Genomic DNA, 19545 nt, shown 5'->3' with positions numbered 1-19545 from the left:
CCAGCACAAGCCATTGCTACGGCCAGCTTTGCATGTGGGCCACATGACATGCTCTGCATTTGGTAACTGAACTGTGGCTCTTTAGGAAGTACCTGACAATTTAGGGGCGTAGGGGACAATGCCTTCAACTTGTTCTCAAATGGTTAAGGAAAAATATCCAAATAGGGAGTAATAAAACAAATGTGGTAAAACGTTAACAACCGGTGAATCGGGTTGAATGGTATGGCGTTCTCTGCAACTTTTTGCTAAATTTAAATTATTTCAAAATAGAATAGGTTTTTTGGTGGTTGTTTTCAATCCAGCCTTATAAAGCCATATACAGCAGAGTTTAACAGGGAGGCCTGGCTCAGCCTGGGGGGCAGAGGGCCAGGCGGGGAGCAGAGCCTGTGGCTGGAGGACGCGGGGCCACCACGTGCCTGGACGCTCGGGGAGGGGGGGGACCGGGATTGTGGGTGGGGGCCCGGGGCGCGGGGGCTTGCACGGGGCGGGGGTGGCGGGCACCTTTCTCGATGAGCTGGCGCCAGCGCTTGGCCCAGTCGGTGAGCTGCTGCGCGTAGGCTTTCTCGATCTTGGCGCGCTCCTGCACGCAGTTCATCAGGTCGTTGCACAGGCGGTGGCCGTCATCGATGCGCTTGACCGTGCGCTTGTAGTTCCCCACCTGGCGGCCAAGCAGCGAGGACCACTCCCGCGGGCGCGCCCCGGCCGCCGCGCCTGCAGGGGGCGCCCGCGCCGCCCGCCCGCTCCCCGGCCGCCTGGGGGCGCCCTAGCACCCCGCGCCAGGCGCCCCGGCCGTGCGCGCCCTCGGCCCGCCTCACGCCGCTTCCCAGGCACCACCACAGGCGGGGGCGATTTTCTCATTTGGACGCGGGCTAGAATGAATTATTCATTTTGTTCTCGTGAACGAAATCTGTTATATTGACATAGACCCGTGTAAGCGTGGAGCTGAGCTGCAGCCTCTTGACATAATAGGATGTTTTGCAGACATCTCATTAAACACTTATTAATTTAGATTTGGCAGTTTTCGGTTTGGGTTTCAGGAGCCAGTAGAAATCTTTTATTTTTTTTTCCCCCAAACATTTGAAAACAACGTTTTTCGAGGCTTTTCTTTTTTTTTTTGAGGTAGCAGGGCTGGGGATTGAACCCAGGGCCTTGTACGTGGGAAGCCAGCGCTCAACCAGCAAGCCACATCAGCTCCTGTTTTTTTGTCTTTTTGTTTTTTGTTTTTTGTTTTTTGCCTTAGGAAGCACCAGAAACCGAACCCAGGACCTCCTATGTGAGAAGCAATTGCTCAACCACTCGAGCCACATCCGCTCCCTCTGGAGGCTTCTGAACCCGTGGCTTCTAGTCCTGCCTCCACCTCTACGTTGCACTGAGGCTCCAGAAGCTCACTCAGGTCCCTGTCCAATCCTGTACCCCCTGCTCGCTTTCCAGGCTAGGGGGTGGGGAGCAGCTGGAAGAGATGTGCAAACTGTGAAGTGCCGCTCCTGCCTGTGTGAAGTACCAGGAGTCTGAGCCAAGGCCTCCAGAGCAGAGGGTAAGGGGGGCCTGTTCCCACATTAGGAAATGCCAGAGGATCTCTCCGGAAGGCAGTGGTGGGGGCAGAGGGCCCCGGCCCCTGTGGGCAGTAGTTTTACCCCGCTTCACGGCTACCAGCTGCCTGCTGGACACAGAGGGCTGTGCAGGGGCCCGAGGCGCTGGGGAGGCTGCGGCGGGGGGCAGGTGGGGTGGGCAGGAGCGGGGCCCCCGTGGCACGGGGCCTCACCTCCCAGAAGCTGTCCGTGATCTCCTCCGGAGCCAGCGAGGCCTCGTCATACGAGCCGGACATGGTGTGGCCGCGGGGGCTGGACGGGCGTGGCGCTGCGGTCAGCGGGCTTTGCGGCTCATGCGCTGGCACGGCAGGACAGAGATGCCTGGGGCTGATCCCATTCCAGGCCTGGGTGCCCCCGTGTGTGTGGGGATGAGGGGATGGGGGCTTCCTGCCCGGGAAGGGGCCTCCTGGCTGGCCCAGCCCACCCTGCAGCGCCCCTCGGGCACCTCCCGGGTCCCTTCCACAAGCTCCCCACCCCATCCCACCCCCACCCCACATCCCGCTCCCGCGAGGGCACCTCCACCAAAGCCCGCCCCACCCCACCACCCACGGTGAGCTCCTGGACTCTTAAAGTTACCAGTCAGGGCCACACACCTACACGTGCACTTTATATAAATCTGCAGTTTGCTTCTTAGATACACGCAGCTCCTCAAAGCCAGCATCATGTCCCGCACCCCGGGGCCCCCAGGGCTCTGCCCACCTCAGCAGGGGCTATGGGGACCCAGCGGCCCCCTCTCCACCTGAGCAGCGCCCACCTTGAACCAGCCAGGCCTTTGCATCAGGCCCAAAAGACGCTCCCCGGCGCCCCCCACCAACACAGAACGCCCGGGGTTTTCGCTCCCTAGAACCTTCCTCCAGCCCCAGACACAGGCTCCTCGGAAGCTGGCCGCAGGCCCCCTCCGGCTCCCGCCAGGGCGCAGCACCTTCTCGGCGCGGAAGGGCTCCTGGCCTCGCGCCAGGCCCCAAAGCCCCTATTAGCCCGTGTCACGTCTCCTCACGTGCTGGACGTGTCGCTTCCTGCCCCCAGGTCACACCAGGCGGCCGTGCCTGCCTGGACCCATCAAGGGGCATCGCGCCGCCCAATCAGGCCGGGTGCTGCCCAGGCCCGGGGTGAGCACGCCCCCCGCCGCCCGCCCTCGCCCAGGCCACACCGTCACCCAGGCCTCACGAGACTGGACCCGGAGGGCCGGGGGCCAGTGACCCCACTCGGAGCTGCCAGCCCCAGCGGGACCCCCGCTCTGCACTGCAGCCTCCAGGCCTGGACGACGAGCCCTGCGCAGTGAGGGCGCTGGGGGAGGGGCTGGCCCCCGCAAGATTCGGGGACCCCCATCCCTTGCCAGCACCTGGCCTCGGGGCAGGGGACACCCCCGGGTACGGCTGACCCTCCCTCTCGGGGCCTCCCAGCTGTCCAGGCGTCCGTGGTGACCCGGCAATCCCTTCTTGCCCCTCTCAGCGCCGACATGTATTTTTGTCCCTTTCCCTTAGCAAAACCTCAGGCTTTCCCCCAAACTCGTCTGCCATGGGGATCAACAGGGGAAGGGGCTGGATTTCATCAAGGGACGAGGAAATGAGCCTTTGGATTTTTTGAAGTCGGCCCGTTTCATTTAAAAGCAGTTCTTGGTTAATAAGGAACATTTTGAATGTAGATATAGAGAAGTAAAAGGCAGGCTAGCTCAGGAGAACCTCCAGGGTCGGCCCGGCTAGCTAAGCGTCCCGTGAGCCAGCTCCCCTTCTGCAGCCCTTGGGGTCATAGACGGCACTGCCATCTGGGGCCCCCTCGGGGTGGGCAGCCAGCGCAGGAGCCGGGGCGGCGGGTGGGGACAGATGTGCTTTCCCTCGCGGGACAGAAGCCGCGCTTCTCTCGCCCGTCGCAGCGGGGCAGTAATCTGGTGCAGCCTCGACGGAGGGGAGCTTGGTCAGAGCTCACAGAAGCACGCACCCTTCTAGAACTGCCCCCGCGCCGCTTCTAGAACTGCCCCCGGCCAGCCGGGCAAAGGACGGACGTACAAGGTTGTTCCCTGCAGCCCTGCCCGCAAAAGCCAAAGGCTGGCAACAACCCAGGCGGCCGTCCGCAGGGGACTGGGTACGACAATACCGGTGCAGCCTGGCCACGAAAGTCTCTGGGCCTGAGTGGAAGGATCCCGAGACGTGTCACTAAAGCAAAACCATCGCGGTGCAGCGACCGAAGCTTCCGCGCGTGGCGCGAGGGTCTCTGCACACATGCACGTACACAGCACACAGCACACACGCACACACCGCAGACTCCTCCTGGAAGGGCCTCCAGGAAGCTTCCGCGCGCGGCACGAGGGTCTCTGCACACATGCACGTACACAGCACACAGCACACACGCACACACCGCAGACTCCTCCTGGAAGGGCCTCCAGGAAGCTTCCGCGCGCGGCACGAGGGTCTCTGCACACATGCACGTACACAGCACACAGCACACACGCACACACCGCAGACTCCTTCTGGAAGGGCCTCCAGGAAGCTTCCGCGCGCGGCGCGAGGGTCTCTGCACACATGCACGTACACAGCACACAGCACACACGCACACACCGCAGACTCCTTCTGGAAGGGCCTCCAGGAAGCTGGTGCCGGCCTTGCCTCTGGGAGGCGGGTGGCTGCAGGTGCCTCTGCCTTGTGGCCCTGCTTCTCCCTGGCAGCCCCTCCCCGTCCTCACCCACACAGTAGCCAGCGGGAAACCAGTAAAACCGAAGCCAAAGCCGCCTCCGCACTGCCCCCACCCCGGTGCTCCCCACTTCTCCCGAGACAAAGCCTGACCCCCACTGGCCTGCCCTCGCACCCCACCGCTGACCTCCCACCCCAGCTTCCCTCCTGCTCCACCCACCTCACCGCTGTTCCCACCCAGGGCCTCTCCTTGCTTCTGTTTTTTTTCTTTTGAGGTGCTGGGGATTGAACCCTGGACCTTGTATGTGGGAGGCTGGTGCTCAACCCCTGAGCCACGTCAGCTCCCCAGGTTGGTATTTTCTTCTATTTGCTCGTTGTTTGTTTTTTCATTTTGTGTTTAAGGAGACCCTGGGGACCAGACCCGGGACCTCCCACGTGGGAAGCAGGTGCTCAGCCGCCAGAGCCACGTCCGCCCCCCTCCTTACTTTTTGAAGGTCAAATTTCCTGGCCCCCTCATTTAAACCTGCAACTCCTTTTCCATCCCCAGCACACGCCCTCCCTCTCCGTTTCCTCCCTTTACTATTCTCCACGGACTCACAGCCATCCCACATGCTCTCTGCGGAGGCTCTTCAGGATGTTTAGTGCTTCCTCTGCCGCTAGGACGCCAGCTCTGTGAGGGTCTCTCAGCAGCCAGAGCGGCGTCTGGCACGTAGTAGGAGTGCATACATGTTTGCTAAATGAGTGAATAAACGTCAAGGTCCTTCTGGAACACTCCCTCCATAAATAGCGGAGATGGTGAATTTTGTATGCAGCCATCCTGCATGCAGTCGGTGCTCAATAAGTGTTGATGATGATGGTGACACAACCAAGAGCTAGAATCCCACAGAGGGAATCCTGAGTCCCGCCTGCCCTTCCTTCCCAGGGCCCCTGCTTCCTCCGACACCCCCTTGGCCAACCCTCAGCATCCAGCTGCGGGGTCTCCTCCCCGCTGAAAGCCCCCTGGAGGTTCTGCGCTGGGGATGGCTCCCCGGGTCCCTCACGGGCAGGGAGAGCAGGCACCAGCGGCTTTGGGCCTTTATGCTGCCAGCTCTCCACTCTCCCTCCATTTCCACAGCGGCCACCACCATTTCTGAGCACCCGTTCGGTGGCGTCTCTTCAGACCCTTGACCTCTAATCTTCACAACAACCCACTGAGATGGGCAGCTGACCTTCCTGTTCGACAGGCGAGGTATCTGAGACTCAGAGAGGAAGTCATCTGTCCAAGGTGGCACAGCAGGCGGGGGTGCAGGAATCCCACCAGGGATGAGCCCTCCCCGCCTCCCCCACCCCGTGCCCAGTCCAGCGCCAGCACCCGGAGGGGTCGCCCCGGGTCTCCCTGGCCTGAGGCCTTCTCCCCAGGGGCCGGCTCAGTTCAGGCCTTGTAGGACCTCGAGGAAGCCAGGGCCACTGTCCCCTCACCCAGGGCCCCGGGGCCCACCGGCCTTCCCAGCAGCTCCCCGGCCGCTCGCTTCACGCCGAGAGGGTCGGGCTCCTGGCGCCTGGCTTGGGGCCACGCAAAGACTTAGTCTCAGACGGGGCTTCAAGTGCAGCAAGAAGGACTGAGGTTAGCTGTGGGGTGCAGCGCACCTGCTCATTCCAGCCTCTGCGGCTCAGCCTGTGCCTGGGGTCCTCTCTCCCACCCCTCGCCTCTCCCCAGCAGAAGCCTGCTTCCCTTCCAGCCATCAGAGTCCCGCTCCCTCCCCAAAGCCTTCCCTGAACGCCCCAGCCTTGCCTACCGCCCTCCGCAACCCGCTGTGACGGGGATTCTCAGTGACACCTTGCTGCGAGGTCTGTGTGGCTCAGGGGTGGCACCTGCTCCCCGCAACAAGCGCAGAAACAAGCGAAGAGCACTGCCGGGGGCGGGGTGCAGACAGAACAACGGAGTCCAAATCCCAGCTCGCCACTTCCTGGCTGTGGGCCCTCGGCAAGTTGCTTAAACACTCTGCCTCGGTTTCCTCATCTGTGAAATGGAGGCGGTGATTCCACCTGCCCCAGAGAGGCTTAAAAACAGGAGACAAGCTCATCTCTCTGGAAGCCCCCCCATGCCCTTCCATGAAGCCGGGCCTCATCTGGGACCCCCGGGGTCTCCAGGCCCTTTGTGAAAGGAAGACCCCGGGGCTGGCGTCCTCTTGCCTCCCCCCGGTCTAGAAGCCAGGCTCCGCCCCGCCTCTATCCCCTCTCACCTAGGTCCCCCGGCGGTCCCCCAGGGGCCCTCTCTTAGGCATCCCAAGGCGGGGGAAGAGGGCAAGAGAGGACAGAAGCACGGAGGAAGCAGAGCCTGGGGCCGCGGCTGGGGCCACGGCTGGGGCCGGCGAGGCCGGGGCAGGGCCACCTGCTGGGTTTGGAGGGACCACCTGAAGGCTCAGCAGGTGTGTCCCAGCCGGGAAAGGATGAAAGGCGCCTGCGAGGACGGTCCAGGCTCAGGGCTCCACCGCAGCCGCCGCCCCCTCCTCCCCGCCCGCGCCCTAGATCAGGGGTCCTCCACCATTCGTGCTCCGCGGAGCCCCTGCCCGTCAGGTGAAGGCCATGGGCCCCTTCTCAGAACGCAGGTGGTTTTAGGGCCCTCGGCATCGGCATGCCTTTAAGTTAAATGTTAGGATTATTCAAAGTGACGTCCGACAACTTTCCCATAATTTGAATACCTGATAACCTAACACGGCTCAACATCTGTTCAAACGGTCATTTTCAGCCAACATTTAGAAATCCGCGTTCTCCCACGGCGTCAGCAAACCACCTCCGCCACCCTTACCGACCTTTTAGCAGGCAGTTATCCACTGCACTCAGAACACGCTACGCCAAAATAAAAATCCCACGGGGCCCGCACTACACCGTGTATTATTTAATAAATAGATCACACCGCACCAACATGTCCCACAAGAACGTTTCTTTTGTTTTAATTTTCAGTTCAAGCTCACGGGCCCGCCGGTTGAGAGCCCCTGCCCCTGACTCTGATCTTTGCCCCACACATCCCCAGCCCGTCCTGGGCGAGGCATGGCCGGCCCATCACCATCCTTTCCCTTTTCCCTCTAGCCCACCCCACAAGGCCCCAGGCCCACTCTGCCCCGAAGAAAATCACCCGCGACGGGCAGCCCTCACAGCCCCGTGCCCAGGCCGAGTGGACCAGACACCACGTCATTCGGCCAGCAAGGCTTTGCAGAACCTCTGAGAACATTCCTGAGCTGCAGGCTTAGGGGACAGGGCCGGCCCTTCCCTCGTGGAGCTTAGAGTCCAGTGCAGGCAGAAAGGCTCGGCCAATGCACAGGGAGCCTGCGCGGTGGCGGTGGGGGTGACAGTTAAAGAGGAAGTTGAGGCAGCAGACTTGGTCCAGTGGATAGGGCGCCCGCCTACCACATGGGAGGTCCGCGGTTCAAACCCCGGGCCTCCTTGACCCGTGTGGAGCTGGCCCGTGCACAGTGCTGATGCACGCAAGGAGTGCCCTGCCATGCAGGGTTGTCCCCCGCGTAGGGGAGCCCCACGCACAAGGAGTGCGCCCCGTAAGGAGAGCCGCCCAGCGCGAAAGAAAGTGCAGCCTGCCCAGGAATGGTGCCACACACACGGAGAGCTGACACAGCAAGATGAGCAACAAAAAGAATCACAGATTCCCAGTGCTACTGACAACAGCAGAAGCGGACAAAGAAGAAGACGCGGCAAATAGACACAGAGAACAGACAACCGGGGTGGGGGGGGAGATAAATAAATAAATAAATAAATCTTAAAAAAAAAAAAAGAGGAAGTTGAGGCGAGGGAGGGGTGCAGGCAGGGCGCTGCCCCGCTGAGTGGCCAGGGAAGACGCGTCTCTGAGCAGAGCCTGATGGAGGGAGGACGCGCCCCGCAAAGCTGAGCAAGGTGTTCCGGGCGGAGGCAGCGGCTGGGCGCGGAAGCCCTGGGGCCGGGCCGCTGGGCTGGGGGAGCAGCAGGGAGGCGAGCAGGGCTGGAGGCGAGCGGGGACACGGGCCGGGGGCGCCGGGCCCTGGCTGGGGTTTTTGACCTCTCAATCCTCCTGCCCTAGCGTTAGAGCCCCTTGGGAAGACGCAGTGCTGGGCGGGACCCCGCGCTTGCCGGGGAGCCCACACGGCCTGCGGGACACCCGGGAGCACCAGGGAGCGAGCCCCTCAGCAGGCCCCCCAGCCTACCACGATCCCGCTCTTCTCATCGGGGTCTCCAGCAGAGCGACCACTCATCACCGCCTGTCTCCAGGCCGGCTTCTGGAAGAATCCGACCGGGAGGCAGGATGGGAGCTGGAGGGCAGCCAGGCCGCCTGTCCTACAGCCACACGGGGACCTGGCCCGGCCGGGCCCTGGGTCTGGGGTCCCCTGGAGAGCGGCCGGCCTGCCCACGCTCTGGTGGTGCCCCAGGGCGTGCGCGGCGCGCTTTCTCGGGGGACTGGCAGTCAGGAGGGGACCCTGACCACTGCCCCTCTCCCTTTGGCAGCACGGGGGTGGCTGGCCGCAGCCCTCCTCCCCCGCGCAGGGGGCAGAGCTGCCAGGGGCGGGGGCAGCGCCGAAGCCCAGTCCCCCACACAGCACGGGCCCCGGCACTGGACAAGGCGGAACGGCCCCTGCCCGCCCGGAGCGGCACCCCCGCGGGATTCAGCGGGCAGGAAATAAGGCAAGTAGGTGATGAGGAGAGTCAGGAGGTTGGCGAGGGCCGGGGAGAGAAATAAAGCGGGGAGGGGCACGGGGAGGGCAGTGGCGGCTGGGAGAGTCGCTCTTCTTACTGGACGGTCAGAGAAGGCCACGCTAGGGAGGTGACATCTGAGCACAGACCTGAAGGAGAGGAGGGAGCGAACTCTGCAGATGCCCAAGAAAGAGCGTCCGGGCAGAGGAACCCACAGCGTGAAGGCCCTGGGGTGGGCACACGCTGGCAGGGCCGCAGCCGCGGGGGTGGGGCAGCGGAGGGGCGAAGGCGGGAGGCGGGGGCGGCGACGGGGTGGCGGGCCAGTGATGCTCTGGCCCCTGCTCTGAGACGGGAGTCGCTGCAGGACTGGGCAGAGGGGCAGGGTCTGGCCCAGGTTTTCAAGGGTCCCTCTGGTTGCCAGGGAGGAGGAGGGTCCTGGAGGGGAAGGGGGGAAGAGCCGCTGGGAGGCGGCTGCAGGCTCCCAGGCGAGGACAGGGGGGCGCGCGGGCCACGGTGGTAACGCTAGACGCGGTAAGGGGGGTCAGATTCGGGAACTACCCGCAGCATTTGCCGACGCTCTGCAGAGAGAAGAGGAGGACGGCTTGCGGGGGCCTGAGCCGCTGCTCCCGGGCACTGCGGGCAGGGGCTCTGCTTTGGGCAGCCGCGGCGAGGCCTCTGTGCTCCCCCAGGGCTCCCGAGGGCGGCCGGGGCGGCCTGGGGCCCGGCTGCCCGTTCAGTCTGCGGCCCGGCCCTGGGCTAAGCCCCCCGACTCTGGGAGTTCTTGAGGTCCCTGGAGCTCCCCCCCCCCCCGCCCCCGACGCAGGGAAGGCTGCTGCGGGGAGCTGCCGGGCCCTGAGGCCGAGACCCCAGGCTGCATCCCCCCGGGTGAGGTGGGGTGGTGCCAGCAACGTGTCCCAGGAGGCCACTCTGATGAGCTCTCCACCCCAGGGGCGGTGGCCCAGAAGGTGGGAGAGACAGACCCCGACGGGAAGGAACGAAAGGGGGCCGTGACCTGGAGAAGGCAGCCAGGTGGGGTGCCAGGCCGGCAGCGCGCCGAGAGGAGGCAGGCTGAGCCCAGCAGGCCCACAGCGGGGTCTCCTGCTCCCCCGCAGCACGCAGGGCCGCCTTCCCCACCAGCCTCGTGCCACGCACACGCAGGGGGGGGCGGGTGACGGGGTTCAGAGACACGGGGCCGAAGGGGACGGTGTGCGCAGGTCCTTGTCTGTGTGCACGGTCCCTTGTCTGTGAGCGGTCCCTTTTCTGTGTGCACGCTCCCTTGGTTGTGTGCGCGAGTCACCTGTCTGTGCGCAGGTCCCTTGTCTGTGCGCTGTCCCTTGGCTGTGTGCACGGGTCACCTGGCTGTGTGCGGTCCCTTGGCTGTGTGCGCGGGTCACCTGGCTGTGTGCGGTCCCTTGGCTGTGTGCGCGGGTCACCTGGCTGTGTGCGGTCCCCTGTCTGTGTGCGCGGGACACCTGGCTGTGTGGGCGGCCCCTTGTCTGTGCGCGGTCCCCTGTCTGCGTGCATGGGTCACCTGGCTGTGTGCGGTCCCCTGTCTGTGTGCGCGGGACACCTGGCTGTGTGCGCAGGTCCCTTGTCTTTGCGCAGTCCCGTCTGCGTGCGCGGGTCACCTGGCTGTGTGCGGTCCCTTGGCTGTGTGCACGGGTCACCTGGCTCTGTGGGCGGCCCCTTGGCTGTGCGCGGTCCCCTGTCTGCGTGCGCGGGTCACCTGGCTGCCAGCACATCTCGCCCCTCAGGCTGCTCCTGCCAACGCAAGGCCAGCGCCCTCACCTCGCAGGCCTCAGCTCCCACGAGGAGCACCCGCGCCCTGCACGCAGCAGACGTGCCGCCGACGTTTGCAGAAGCAAACGGGGCCAGGTCAGCGCCGCAGCATGTGCCCCCCACCCCCATCACGGCCTGGGACCCTCTTTGGCTCCTGTACCAGGTCCTCTGACTCCAAGGGCCCAGGGAAGGAGAAGCCCCACGGTGCTGGTGCCCAGGGCCCGGCAGGCTCTCGGGATGCTGGGTAGGGAAGGCAGTGGGCAAAGGGAGCAGGGCCTTGGGCCCCCAGGCAACCCGAGCACGCAGGCGGCCCCTGCCCCCCACGCTGGGCAAGGCTCTTCAGCTCCTTCCCAGGGCACACCTGGGCGGGCACACCTGGGCGCGCACACGCCGCCCCCCCTGCATTCCCATATGCCCCTCCTGACCCCCTGCCCAGGCCCCTCCCAACCCCCTGCCTAGCCCCCCCTGCCCAGGCCCCTCCCAACCCCCTGCCTAGCCCCCCCGCCCAGGCCCCTCCCAAACCCCTGCCTAGCCCCCCCTGCCCAGGCCCCTCCTGACTCCCTGTCAGCACCCCCTGCCCAGTGCCCCCTGCCGAGGACCCTCCTGACCCCTGCCCAGCACCCCCTGCCCAGGCCCCTCCCAGCCCCCCGCCCAGCGCCCCTGCCCAGGCCCCTCCCGACCTGCTGCCCAGCGCCCCCTGCCCAGCACCCCTGCTCAGGCCCCTCCCAACCCCCTGCCAGCGCCCCCTGCCCAGGCCCCTCCCGGCCCCCTGCCCAGCGCCCCCTGCCCAGCACCCCCTGCCCAGGCCCCTCCCAGCCCCCTGCCCAGCGCCCCTGCCCAGGCCCCTCCCGACCTGCTGCCCAGCGCCCCCTGCCCGGCACCCCTGCTCAGGCCCCTCCCAACCCCCTGCCAGCGCCCCCTGCCCAGGTCCCTCCCGGCCCCCTGCCCAGCGCCCCCTGCCCAGGCCCCTCTTGGCTCCCTGCCTAGCCCCCCTGCCCAGGCCCCTCCCAACCCCCTGCCTAGCCCCCCCCTGCCCAGGCCCCTCCCAACCCCCTGCCTAGCCCCCCCTACCCAGGCCCCTCCCGGCCCCCTGCCCAGTGCCCCCTGCCCAGGCCCCTCTTGGCTCCCTGCCTAGCCCCCCCTGCCCAGGCCCCTCCTGACTCCCTGTCAGCACCCCCTGCCCAGTGCCCCCTGCCCAGGACCCTCCTGACCCCTGCCCAGCGCCCCCTGCCCAGGCCCCTCCCGGCCCCCTGCCAGCGCCCCCTGCCCAGCGCCCCCTGCCCAGCAGCCCCTGCCCAGGCCCCTCCCGGCCCCCTGCCCAGCGCACGCTGCCCAGGCCCCTCCTGGCCCCCTGCCCAGCGCCCCCTGCCCAGCGCCACCTGCCCAGGCCCCTCCCGGCCCCCTGCCCAGCGCCCCCTGCCCAGGCCCCTCCCGGCCCCCTGCCCAGCACCCCCTGCCCAGCGCCCCCTGCCCAGGCCCCTCCTGTCCCCCTGCCCAGCGCCCCCTGCCCAGGCCCCTCCCAGCCCCCTGCCCAGCACCCCCTGCCCAGGCCCCTCCCGGCCCCCTGCCAGCGCCCCCTGCCCAGCATCCCCTGCCCAGCATCCCCTGCCCAGGCCCCTTCCGGCCCCCTGCCAGCGCCCCCTGCCCAGCATCCCCTGCCCAGGCCCCTCCCGGCACCCTGCCCAGCGCCCCCTGCCCAGGCCCCTCCCGGCCCCCTGCCATCACCCAGCCCCACCCTCCTGAGCGGCGGCTTCTCCGCAGTGCCCGCTCCCCCAGCCTGGAGTCTGTCCCCAGGAGCAATGCCGCAGAGGGACAGGGAGGGGTGGGAGAGCACAGCACCCCCAGCCCGCTCCGGGCTTTGCTCTCTAGGGACCCCACATGGAGACCCCCATGCTGGGCTTAGGGGTGGGGACAGGCGGTGCTCTGGGAGACCTGGGGCAGGGAGAGTTCTCCAGGCCTGCAGGGGTCAACAAGTGGGGAAGGGGGCTGCTCGGGGGGCTCTAGGCCAGTGCGAGGCCCCCTCCGGGGCCACTAGGGCGGCCGCCGGGGAGGGGGGGCAGTCTGCTTATTCCAAAGGGCCAGGGCCGTGCAGCACCCTGGGTGGGGCGGCACCCTCACTTCTCCCCGCCCCCACCCCACACCCCTCTAGCCCCATCGAGGGGAGGGGTGGCCCTGCGGGTCCCTGGACCTCCAGCCCCCTCCAGCCCACTCCTCGCAGGGAAGGGGCATCCCTGCAACGTGGGGAAGTGGGCAGTGGCAGGTCAGGGTGGAGGGGCGAGGACGGCCACGGGGGGGGTCGGTCCTCCTGCAGGGGCAGGACCAGGCTCTGCAGGGGGTCTCCCAGGACACCTCCCCCCACCGCCTGCACAGGCTCCTGCGGTGCTCCTGCCCCCGCCCCGTCCAGGTGCTGCCGGCAGAGTGGCCGGGGCAGCCCCAGTCCCCACGCTCCCTGCAGCCTCTCCCAGCCGCCCCCTCCCATGCCTACCTGGGCCGGGCCGGGCACCCAGCTGGGGGCAGAAGGAAGCTCGCCATCCCTGCCGGGCCAGCCCCGGGCCAGAGGGGCCGGCTGTCCCCCGTCCTCTCCGTGATGGCAGCGGGGAGGGGGCCTGGCGCTCGGCCGGGGGGGTCTGTCCTCCTGGGTCCCCTGTGTCGCCGCTGGCTCAGGAAGGCAGCGGCGCCGGAGCCGCAGGAGCCAGCTCCCCGCACCCCCCTCCCTCCTCCCTCTCTCCTCCCCTCTCCCTCCTCCCGACCCGCCTCGTCCTCCAGCCACCCACCTCCTTCTGCTCGTTTCTATGGCAACCGGGCAATGCTCCACACGGACGCCTCCCTCCCGCGTACAGCAGGGGACGCGCGCCTTCTCCACGGCACCCTCGTCAACATGGGTGCAAGCACACGCCACCCACAGAGGCCTGGCGCGGCCCCAACTCGGGGGACCCTGCTCCAGCCCCTATCCTCTCTTTCTCCCCCAGATTCTGGCTCCCAGCATGCCCTTCCGGACACTGCCCCCCGGTCCCTAAAAGCTCACCCCTTAATCGTAGTCATTTATTCTTTCACTCGGTCATTCCTCAAAATTTTATTGAGTCTTTTCTGCACCAGGCGGAGTGCGAGACGCTCATCTTTAGTCTCGTTCCTCGAGATTCCACACCCATTTTACAGACGGGAAACTGAGGCCCACGGTAGTAAGAACTTGTCTGCGAGCCCGAGGCTCCGGCGCGAGGCCTCGTGATTCCAGCTGCGCCGCTTCTCCCAGGCCCCGGCTGCCACGCGGCCTCGGAGCGCGGGCCCGGCTGGCACTCCCCGCGCGTGACGCGAGCACACCGGGGTCCGTCCACGCGCCCATGCGCCCCCACAACACACTTCCTGTCTACACAAACGCCCATTCCACGTATTTGGACATTTCCACATGTTTGCATCTACCTGTACACGTGTGCATCGAGGACACAGGCATCCCTGAAACACTCACACCCGCGTACACACGTCTTTAAGGTGTGCACAAACCCGCGCGCATCGAGAACACTCAACGCACAAACCTCTCCTACACACCCTCACAGCCGCACACACAAGCCCCCCACCCTCGCCTGGTGGGGGCGGCTCAGCGACCCGAGAAAAAGTGTCCCGACAGGGGAGGGAAGGATGAGCCAGGCCTGGGCTGGAAGTTACACGGGGCAGAGTAAAACCGGCCCCTCCCTCCCGAGAGGGAATTTGGGGCCTCAGAGGGCCCGGCCCTCCCCTGGGAGGGACAGCATACATGGGGGAAGGGGGTGCAGTGGGGGGGCTCTGGGCAAGGCCTCCGGGATACACAGCCCCTCACCCAGCACCAGCTCAGAAAGAATCCGGGCAAGGACCCCGCCACCCTTGGCCCCATGGCAGTTCTCAGGGTCCCCATGCACCCTGGAGGGGACAGACACAACCAGATAAAACAAAAAGCTGCCTGGTCGTCATAATGGGAACCACTTCCATATTTCATGGCTTCTGAGGCCCTTCTCAGTGACAGGAGGGCTGCCAATTAAACCAAGACGCGCCATGAATTGTGCATGGGATCCCAACCTCGGAGATGTTAAAATGTCAGAAAAGGGGGAAGCGGACATGGCTCAAGCAGTTGAGTGCCCACCTACCACACGGGAGGCCCCGGGTTTGGTTGCCAGTGCCTCCTAAAGAAGATGAGAAAGACAGCAAGCTGACCCAACAAGATGACACAACGAGATGATGCAACAATGAGACACAACAAGGAGACACAGTGAGGGACATAACAAGCAGGGAGCGGATGTGGCTCAAGCACTTGCGCCTCCCTTCCGTTCCTGTGCCTCCTAGGGAAAAAAAAAAGACGACGAGCAGACACAGGGAGCACACAAAACAACAGGCACAGCAAGTGCAAACACCGGCAACAGGGAGGAGGAAAATAAATAAATTAAATCTTAAAAAAAAAAGGTCACGAAAAGAAATCTTTACGTTGGGACAGAGGAGATACGGCACTTCATTTGTTCGGCAGGTATCTCCCAGGCATCCGCCACTGCCGGGAACGGTCCTAGGCACTGGGTGACGGCCGCGAGCAGCCCACGCCTCGACCGCCCTTCCTGGTCCCCGAGCCAGCCCCGCAGCGTCCCGGGCTAGGAAATGGGGCCAGCGATGGAGCAGCTTGCCCAGGGCGGCAAAGCCAGCCCACAGGCGGGCGGGGGTCCGCGCCCTCGGCCTGCCGGGCGCTTTCCGACGCCCATGTGGGCACCATCAAGAAAGAGCTGGTTGGAAAATAGGGCAGCAGCCGCCCAGTTCCTAGGGACTTCACAGCCAAATGTGCTTCTCATCCTCGGCTCTAAGGCAGGACAGGGCTTTGCGGACCTGAGGGGCCACCAAGCGGTAGACACGGAGGAGGACCCCTCCCCAAAAAGGGCCCCCAGGTGGCTCCCATGGGCCGGAGGTCGGCGCCCGTCGTGCCAGCCTGGTGGTCCCGTGCACAGGGCCGGGCTGAGAAGGCGGCAGGAGGCTGGGCATGGGGGGGGGAGCAGCGGCTCCAGATGGGGCGGGCTCGCGTCTCTAGGGGCTGCTGAGCAGGCGCCCGCCCTCCCGCGGCCCCCAGCCGGGATCGTCTTTCTCCTAAAGAGCTCGGTCCACGCGGCCCGGCGACGCCAGAGAGGCTGCCCCCCCCCCCACCCCCGTAGCCCGATCCGGCCCCATCTGCTGCCCGGCGGACCCCTGAGTCCTGCCGCCTGGTCACAGGCCCCATGGGGGGAACTGACCCCTTCTGTCCCCTCCCCCATTGTCAGCCTGGCCTGGCCCATCCGCTTCCACCTGCTTCTCCACTTGCGGGTCCCAGGCAGTCCCAGGGATACACGCGCACGACGCCGCACACACCCCCGCTCTGATCCCAGCCCCTGCACCTGGACCTTACCCACGGTCTCCTTCCACGGGCAGGCTCAGCCTCCAAACGAGGCAGAGCCCCTCCCAGGCCCGGAGCAGCCGTCCTCGTGTCGCCCCTGCCTCCCCCGACCCAGCACGCATTCACTGCCGCCCCCTCCCCAGCTCCGCACGTTCTCCCAGCGTCAGGGCACATGCAATCAGGGCTCATCAGCTGCTACTTTGCATCTCATTTGCATGATGTTCCCATGAACGTCCCAAATCCCTGCCCAGGACATTGGGCTGGCCAATGCCAGAGAATTAAAACGGACAAGATGCCCCCGAGGGCTCTGCGTAGGGGCTAAACACGAGGGGTGGGCACCATGGACCAGGCGGCGGGGGGAGAGGACGGGCGACGGGTACTTACTGTGCACCTGCTGAGTGCAGGCACCCCCAGTCACATACCTGAGCCGCTCGCTTGTCACCACGGGCCATTTTAAAGGTGTGCAAGTCGAGGCTCGGGCTGTGAAGGCCTGGCTGTGCACGGCTGGGTCTGAGGACCAGCAGTTTTGGCATCAGCCGGGGGCTGGTTAGAAACCTCCAGCCTTCCCACACCGGAATCTGCATTTTTACAAGATCCGGGGGGATTAGAGCGGGAGCAGTACTGGGCGAGGGGACTCGTCCTGTGAGACACAGCTGGCGTGGAAACTGGGGTGTGTCTGACTAAAGCCCACACTAGTTTCTCTAATACGTTTAACAAATATTTCCTGTGCACCTACTATGTGCAGCACTTCTCTAGGCACTGGGACAGAGCAGAGAACCTTGTGGATGTTCATGGCAAAGGGAGAGACACATGATACATAATATAATTTCAAGTGCTGGCCATTGCTATCAAGAAAGATAATGCGAAGTAAAGGGACAGAGTAGGAGTGGGGGCTCTTTTCGGGTTTGAACAGAGACCTAAATAAAGGGTAAAGGTGGGGGGTATGTCACTATGTGGGCAATAGTGTTTCCAGAAGAGGAAATAGCAATGCCAAATGTCCTGAGGTTGGAGTAAACAAGGCGCAATGAAGGCCCCTACACTGGAGGGTGGATGGAGGGATGAATGGATGGATGGACAGATCAGCAGATGGATGGATCGACAGATGGATGAAGGGAGTATATATATGAATGGATAGCAGGCAAGTAAGCCAGGCAGAGCAGGCAGGGACTGGATGCTAAAAGGCCTTGTAGGCCACGGATTTTATTCTAAGTATAAAGGAAAGGCATTGGTATTTTTGAGCAAAGGAGAGCAGGGATCTGATTGATGTTTTCAAAAGATCACTGTGGCTTTGTGTGGAGAAGTGACTGGAAGAGGGCAAGGGCTAAAGCAGGGAGACCAGCTGAGAAACGTTTGCAGTACTTATTCCCAAAAGAAATGAGCACTTGAGGCTGTGTGTCCAAGAGTGCACACAGGAGCTGTGTTCATAGTAACCCCAAACCAGAAACAGCCCAAATGCCACCCACAGCAGGACTGGTAAATGAAGTATGCAGTAGAGGTAATTTGATTTTTCATTGCTCTCCAGAGTCACTGCATAAATTCCACTGCGTGGTTTATTCATAGAGTGGAATACTATACAGCAACGAAAGGATCCCACTATGCACTACCACATGGATGACTCTCAAGGCATCGTGCCGGGCAAGAAAATCAAACTCAGGAGGACCCCTGAAAGAGTGGATTCTGTGTACATGAATTTCATGAACAGGCAAATCTGGACTCCCAATTCCAGGACAAGATGAAGAAGACACACCTCTACCTATGCCTTCCGCTAAGTTTAGCCAAAAGACCTAGACACTGTATGTAAAACAACATAAGAAGGCTCTCAAGGGCGAGAAGAAGGCAGACCAGCTACGGATCTCGGGACCCAAGGAAAGACGTGGCAGTGAGTTCCCTGAGCTTTCTTTTTGTCCAATATATCCCAGCTTGGGTGTTGGAAAAGCCTGCAAACTGGAAATGCCAGAGTGTGGACAAAAATAGCCCCCCCAAAAGTCTGCTTTCTCTAGCCAAAGGACCAGAAAAGGGGCACCCTAGAAAGACCAAAAACTTATGGACAACTCTCCTGCTCTAGCCAAACACGATGGGAAAAATCTGCAAGCCTTGTCTACCCATCGGCACAGGCTGGAGGGCGCTTCGACCCCGCCCCTCGCCGAGTGAGGAGCCAGGACACGTCCCCCGCCCAAGAGGGAGCGTCGCCTCCCCACCGCGGCGCCGGGAGACTCACGGGGCGCCTCCCCCCTGTGCTGAGGAGGCAGCTCTCCCCCTCCACGATGGGACGGTGTTAAAGGAAGCCGTGGGGGAACCAGAGCTCCCACCCCCAAACAACAGGAGGGAGCTCCCCAGGCAAAGGAGGTCAAGCGCAGACACCTGGGCTTCCACCCCCACCTGCAGTGGCAAGGTGGCACCTCCACGCCCCGCCAGCAGTGTCAGAGAGAGCCTGCTAGAACAAAGGATTTAAATAACACCGAGAAAGAGGAGAAACTAAAAAAAAATTAGAAAAATCACATCCAGAGTCTCACGACATAATGCCCCAAATCTCCAGAATATGACCAAAAAAAAAAAGCACTGGACATACCAAGAATTAGGAAAATCTCAACTGGAATGAGAAAAAGCAAATAGACATCAATATCCAGACGACCAGATGATGGAATGATCTGACAAGGGTTTTAAAGCAGTCATCGTAAAAACGCCTCAACAAAGCAGTTACAAGCACACGTGACCCAAATGAAAAAACAGAAAACTTCAGCAAAGAAACAGAAAATATAAAGAAGAAATTGAAATTTTAGAACTGAAAAAAAAAATCACTGGATGGGTTCAACAGCAGAATGGAGACAACAGAGGAAAGAAGCCGTGAACTTGAAGGCAGAAAAACAGAAATTACCCCAAATGAACAAGAGAAACAGACTGGACTAAACACAGGAACGGAGCGTCAGGGAGCTGTGAGAGTCCTTGTGCCTCCCTGAAAGGGAGCGGTTTGGGCCAGATTAGCAATTTCTAAGCTCCTCACCATCAAGGCTCCCTTCCTGTATTTATTCATTCAAGGGACCCCATGTCTTAAAAGATTTTTGTCTACCAAACAAACTGCACATGCTAAGTGATTTTTTTTTAATTGAAAACACAACTTTTTACTTATTAATTCTCCAGCAGAAGTTTTTGTGTTTTTTTTGTTGTTGTTGTTGTTGTTTTGTTAGACCAGTAATTTATTCACGCAGGGAGGGAAGAGAAATGGGAGAAAATAACCGATCACGGGTCCCAGGGAGAGAGGAAGGGGCTGAAGAGTGGTAAAGCAGGCTAACTGACAGGCTGCAATGGCCCACTGTAAATTATAAATGCCCGTTTTACTTGCGTGCTGATCCACGTGGGGGCACGGCGAGAGCAGGGAGCGGAAGGCAGGACTGGGGTCAAAAGGCGAGAGAGAGCGCTCCAGCAGCGCTTTTGACCGGCATGGAATAACCAACATTTCTACCATGAATTGAGAAAATTCCCTCCAAAAGCGAAGAGCTCCGAACTATTGGGTAGTCCGGGC

The 19545-nt window shown here is 63.0% G+C and overlaps 2 protein-coding genes across 3 annotated transcripts in view; one reads left to right on the top strand and one right to left on the bottom strand.

Moving 5' to 3' along the window:
• The window catches only part of RPS10 (ribosomal protein S10), a 115065-nt gene that overhangs the window by 10991 nt on the left and 84529 nt on the right, over window positions 1-19545 (top strand). The window lies entirely within an intron of this gene.
• Window positions 1-19545, bottom strand: part of PACSIN1 (protein kinase C and casein kinase substrate in neurons 1) — a 63299-nt gene that overhangs the window by 5719 nt on the left and 38035 nt on the right. The window contains exons 1-3 of one of the 2 annotated variants that reach the window (XM_058306589.2): window positions 13137-13384; window positions 1763-1887; window positions 502-658 (exon numbers count right to left, since the gene is read on the bottom strand). In XM_058306589.2, coding sequence (XP_058162572.1) covers window positions 502-658; window positions 1763-1825 — 220 coding nt within the window. In that variant the 5' untranslated portion in view covers window positions 1826-1887; window positions 13137-13384. Of the gene's footprint in view, window positions 1-501; window positions 659-1762; window positions 1888-13136; window positions 13385-19545 lie in introns of those variants that run through there. The other variant, XM_058306588.2, reaches the window with a different exon arrangement.

The sequence above is a fragment of the Dasypus novemcinctus genome, chromosome 11 (assembly GCF_030445035.2).
Source record: "Dasypus novemcinctus isolate mDasNov1 chromosome 11, mDasNov1.1.hap2, whole genome shotgun sequence".
NCBI classification, from domain to species: Eukaryota; Metazoa; Chordata; class Mammalia; order Cingulata; family Dasypodidae; genus Dasypus; species Dasypus novemcinctus.
The sequence above is the reverse complement of the archived record's forward strand: the minus strand, read 5'-3'. Positions and strand labels throughout refer to the sequence as shown.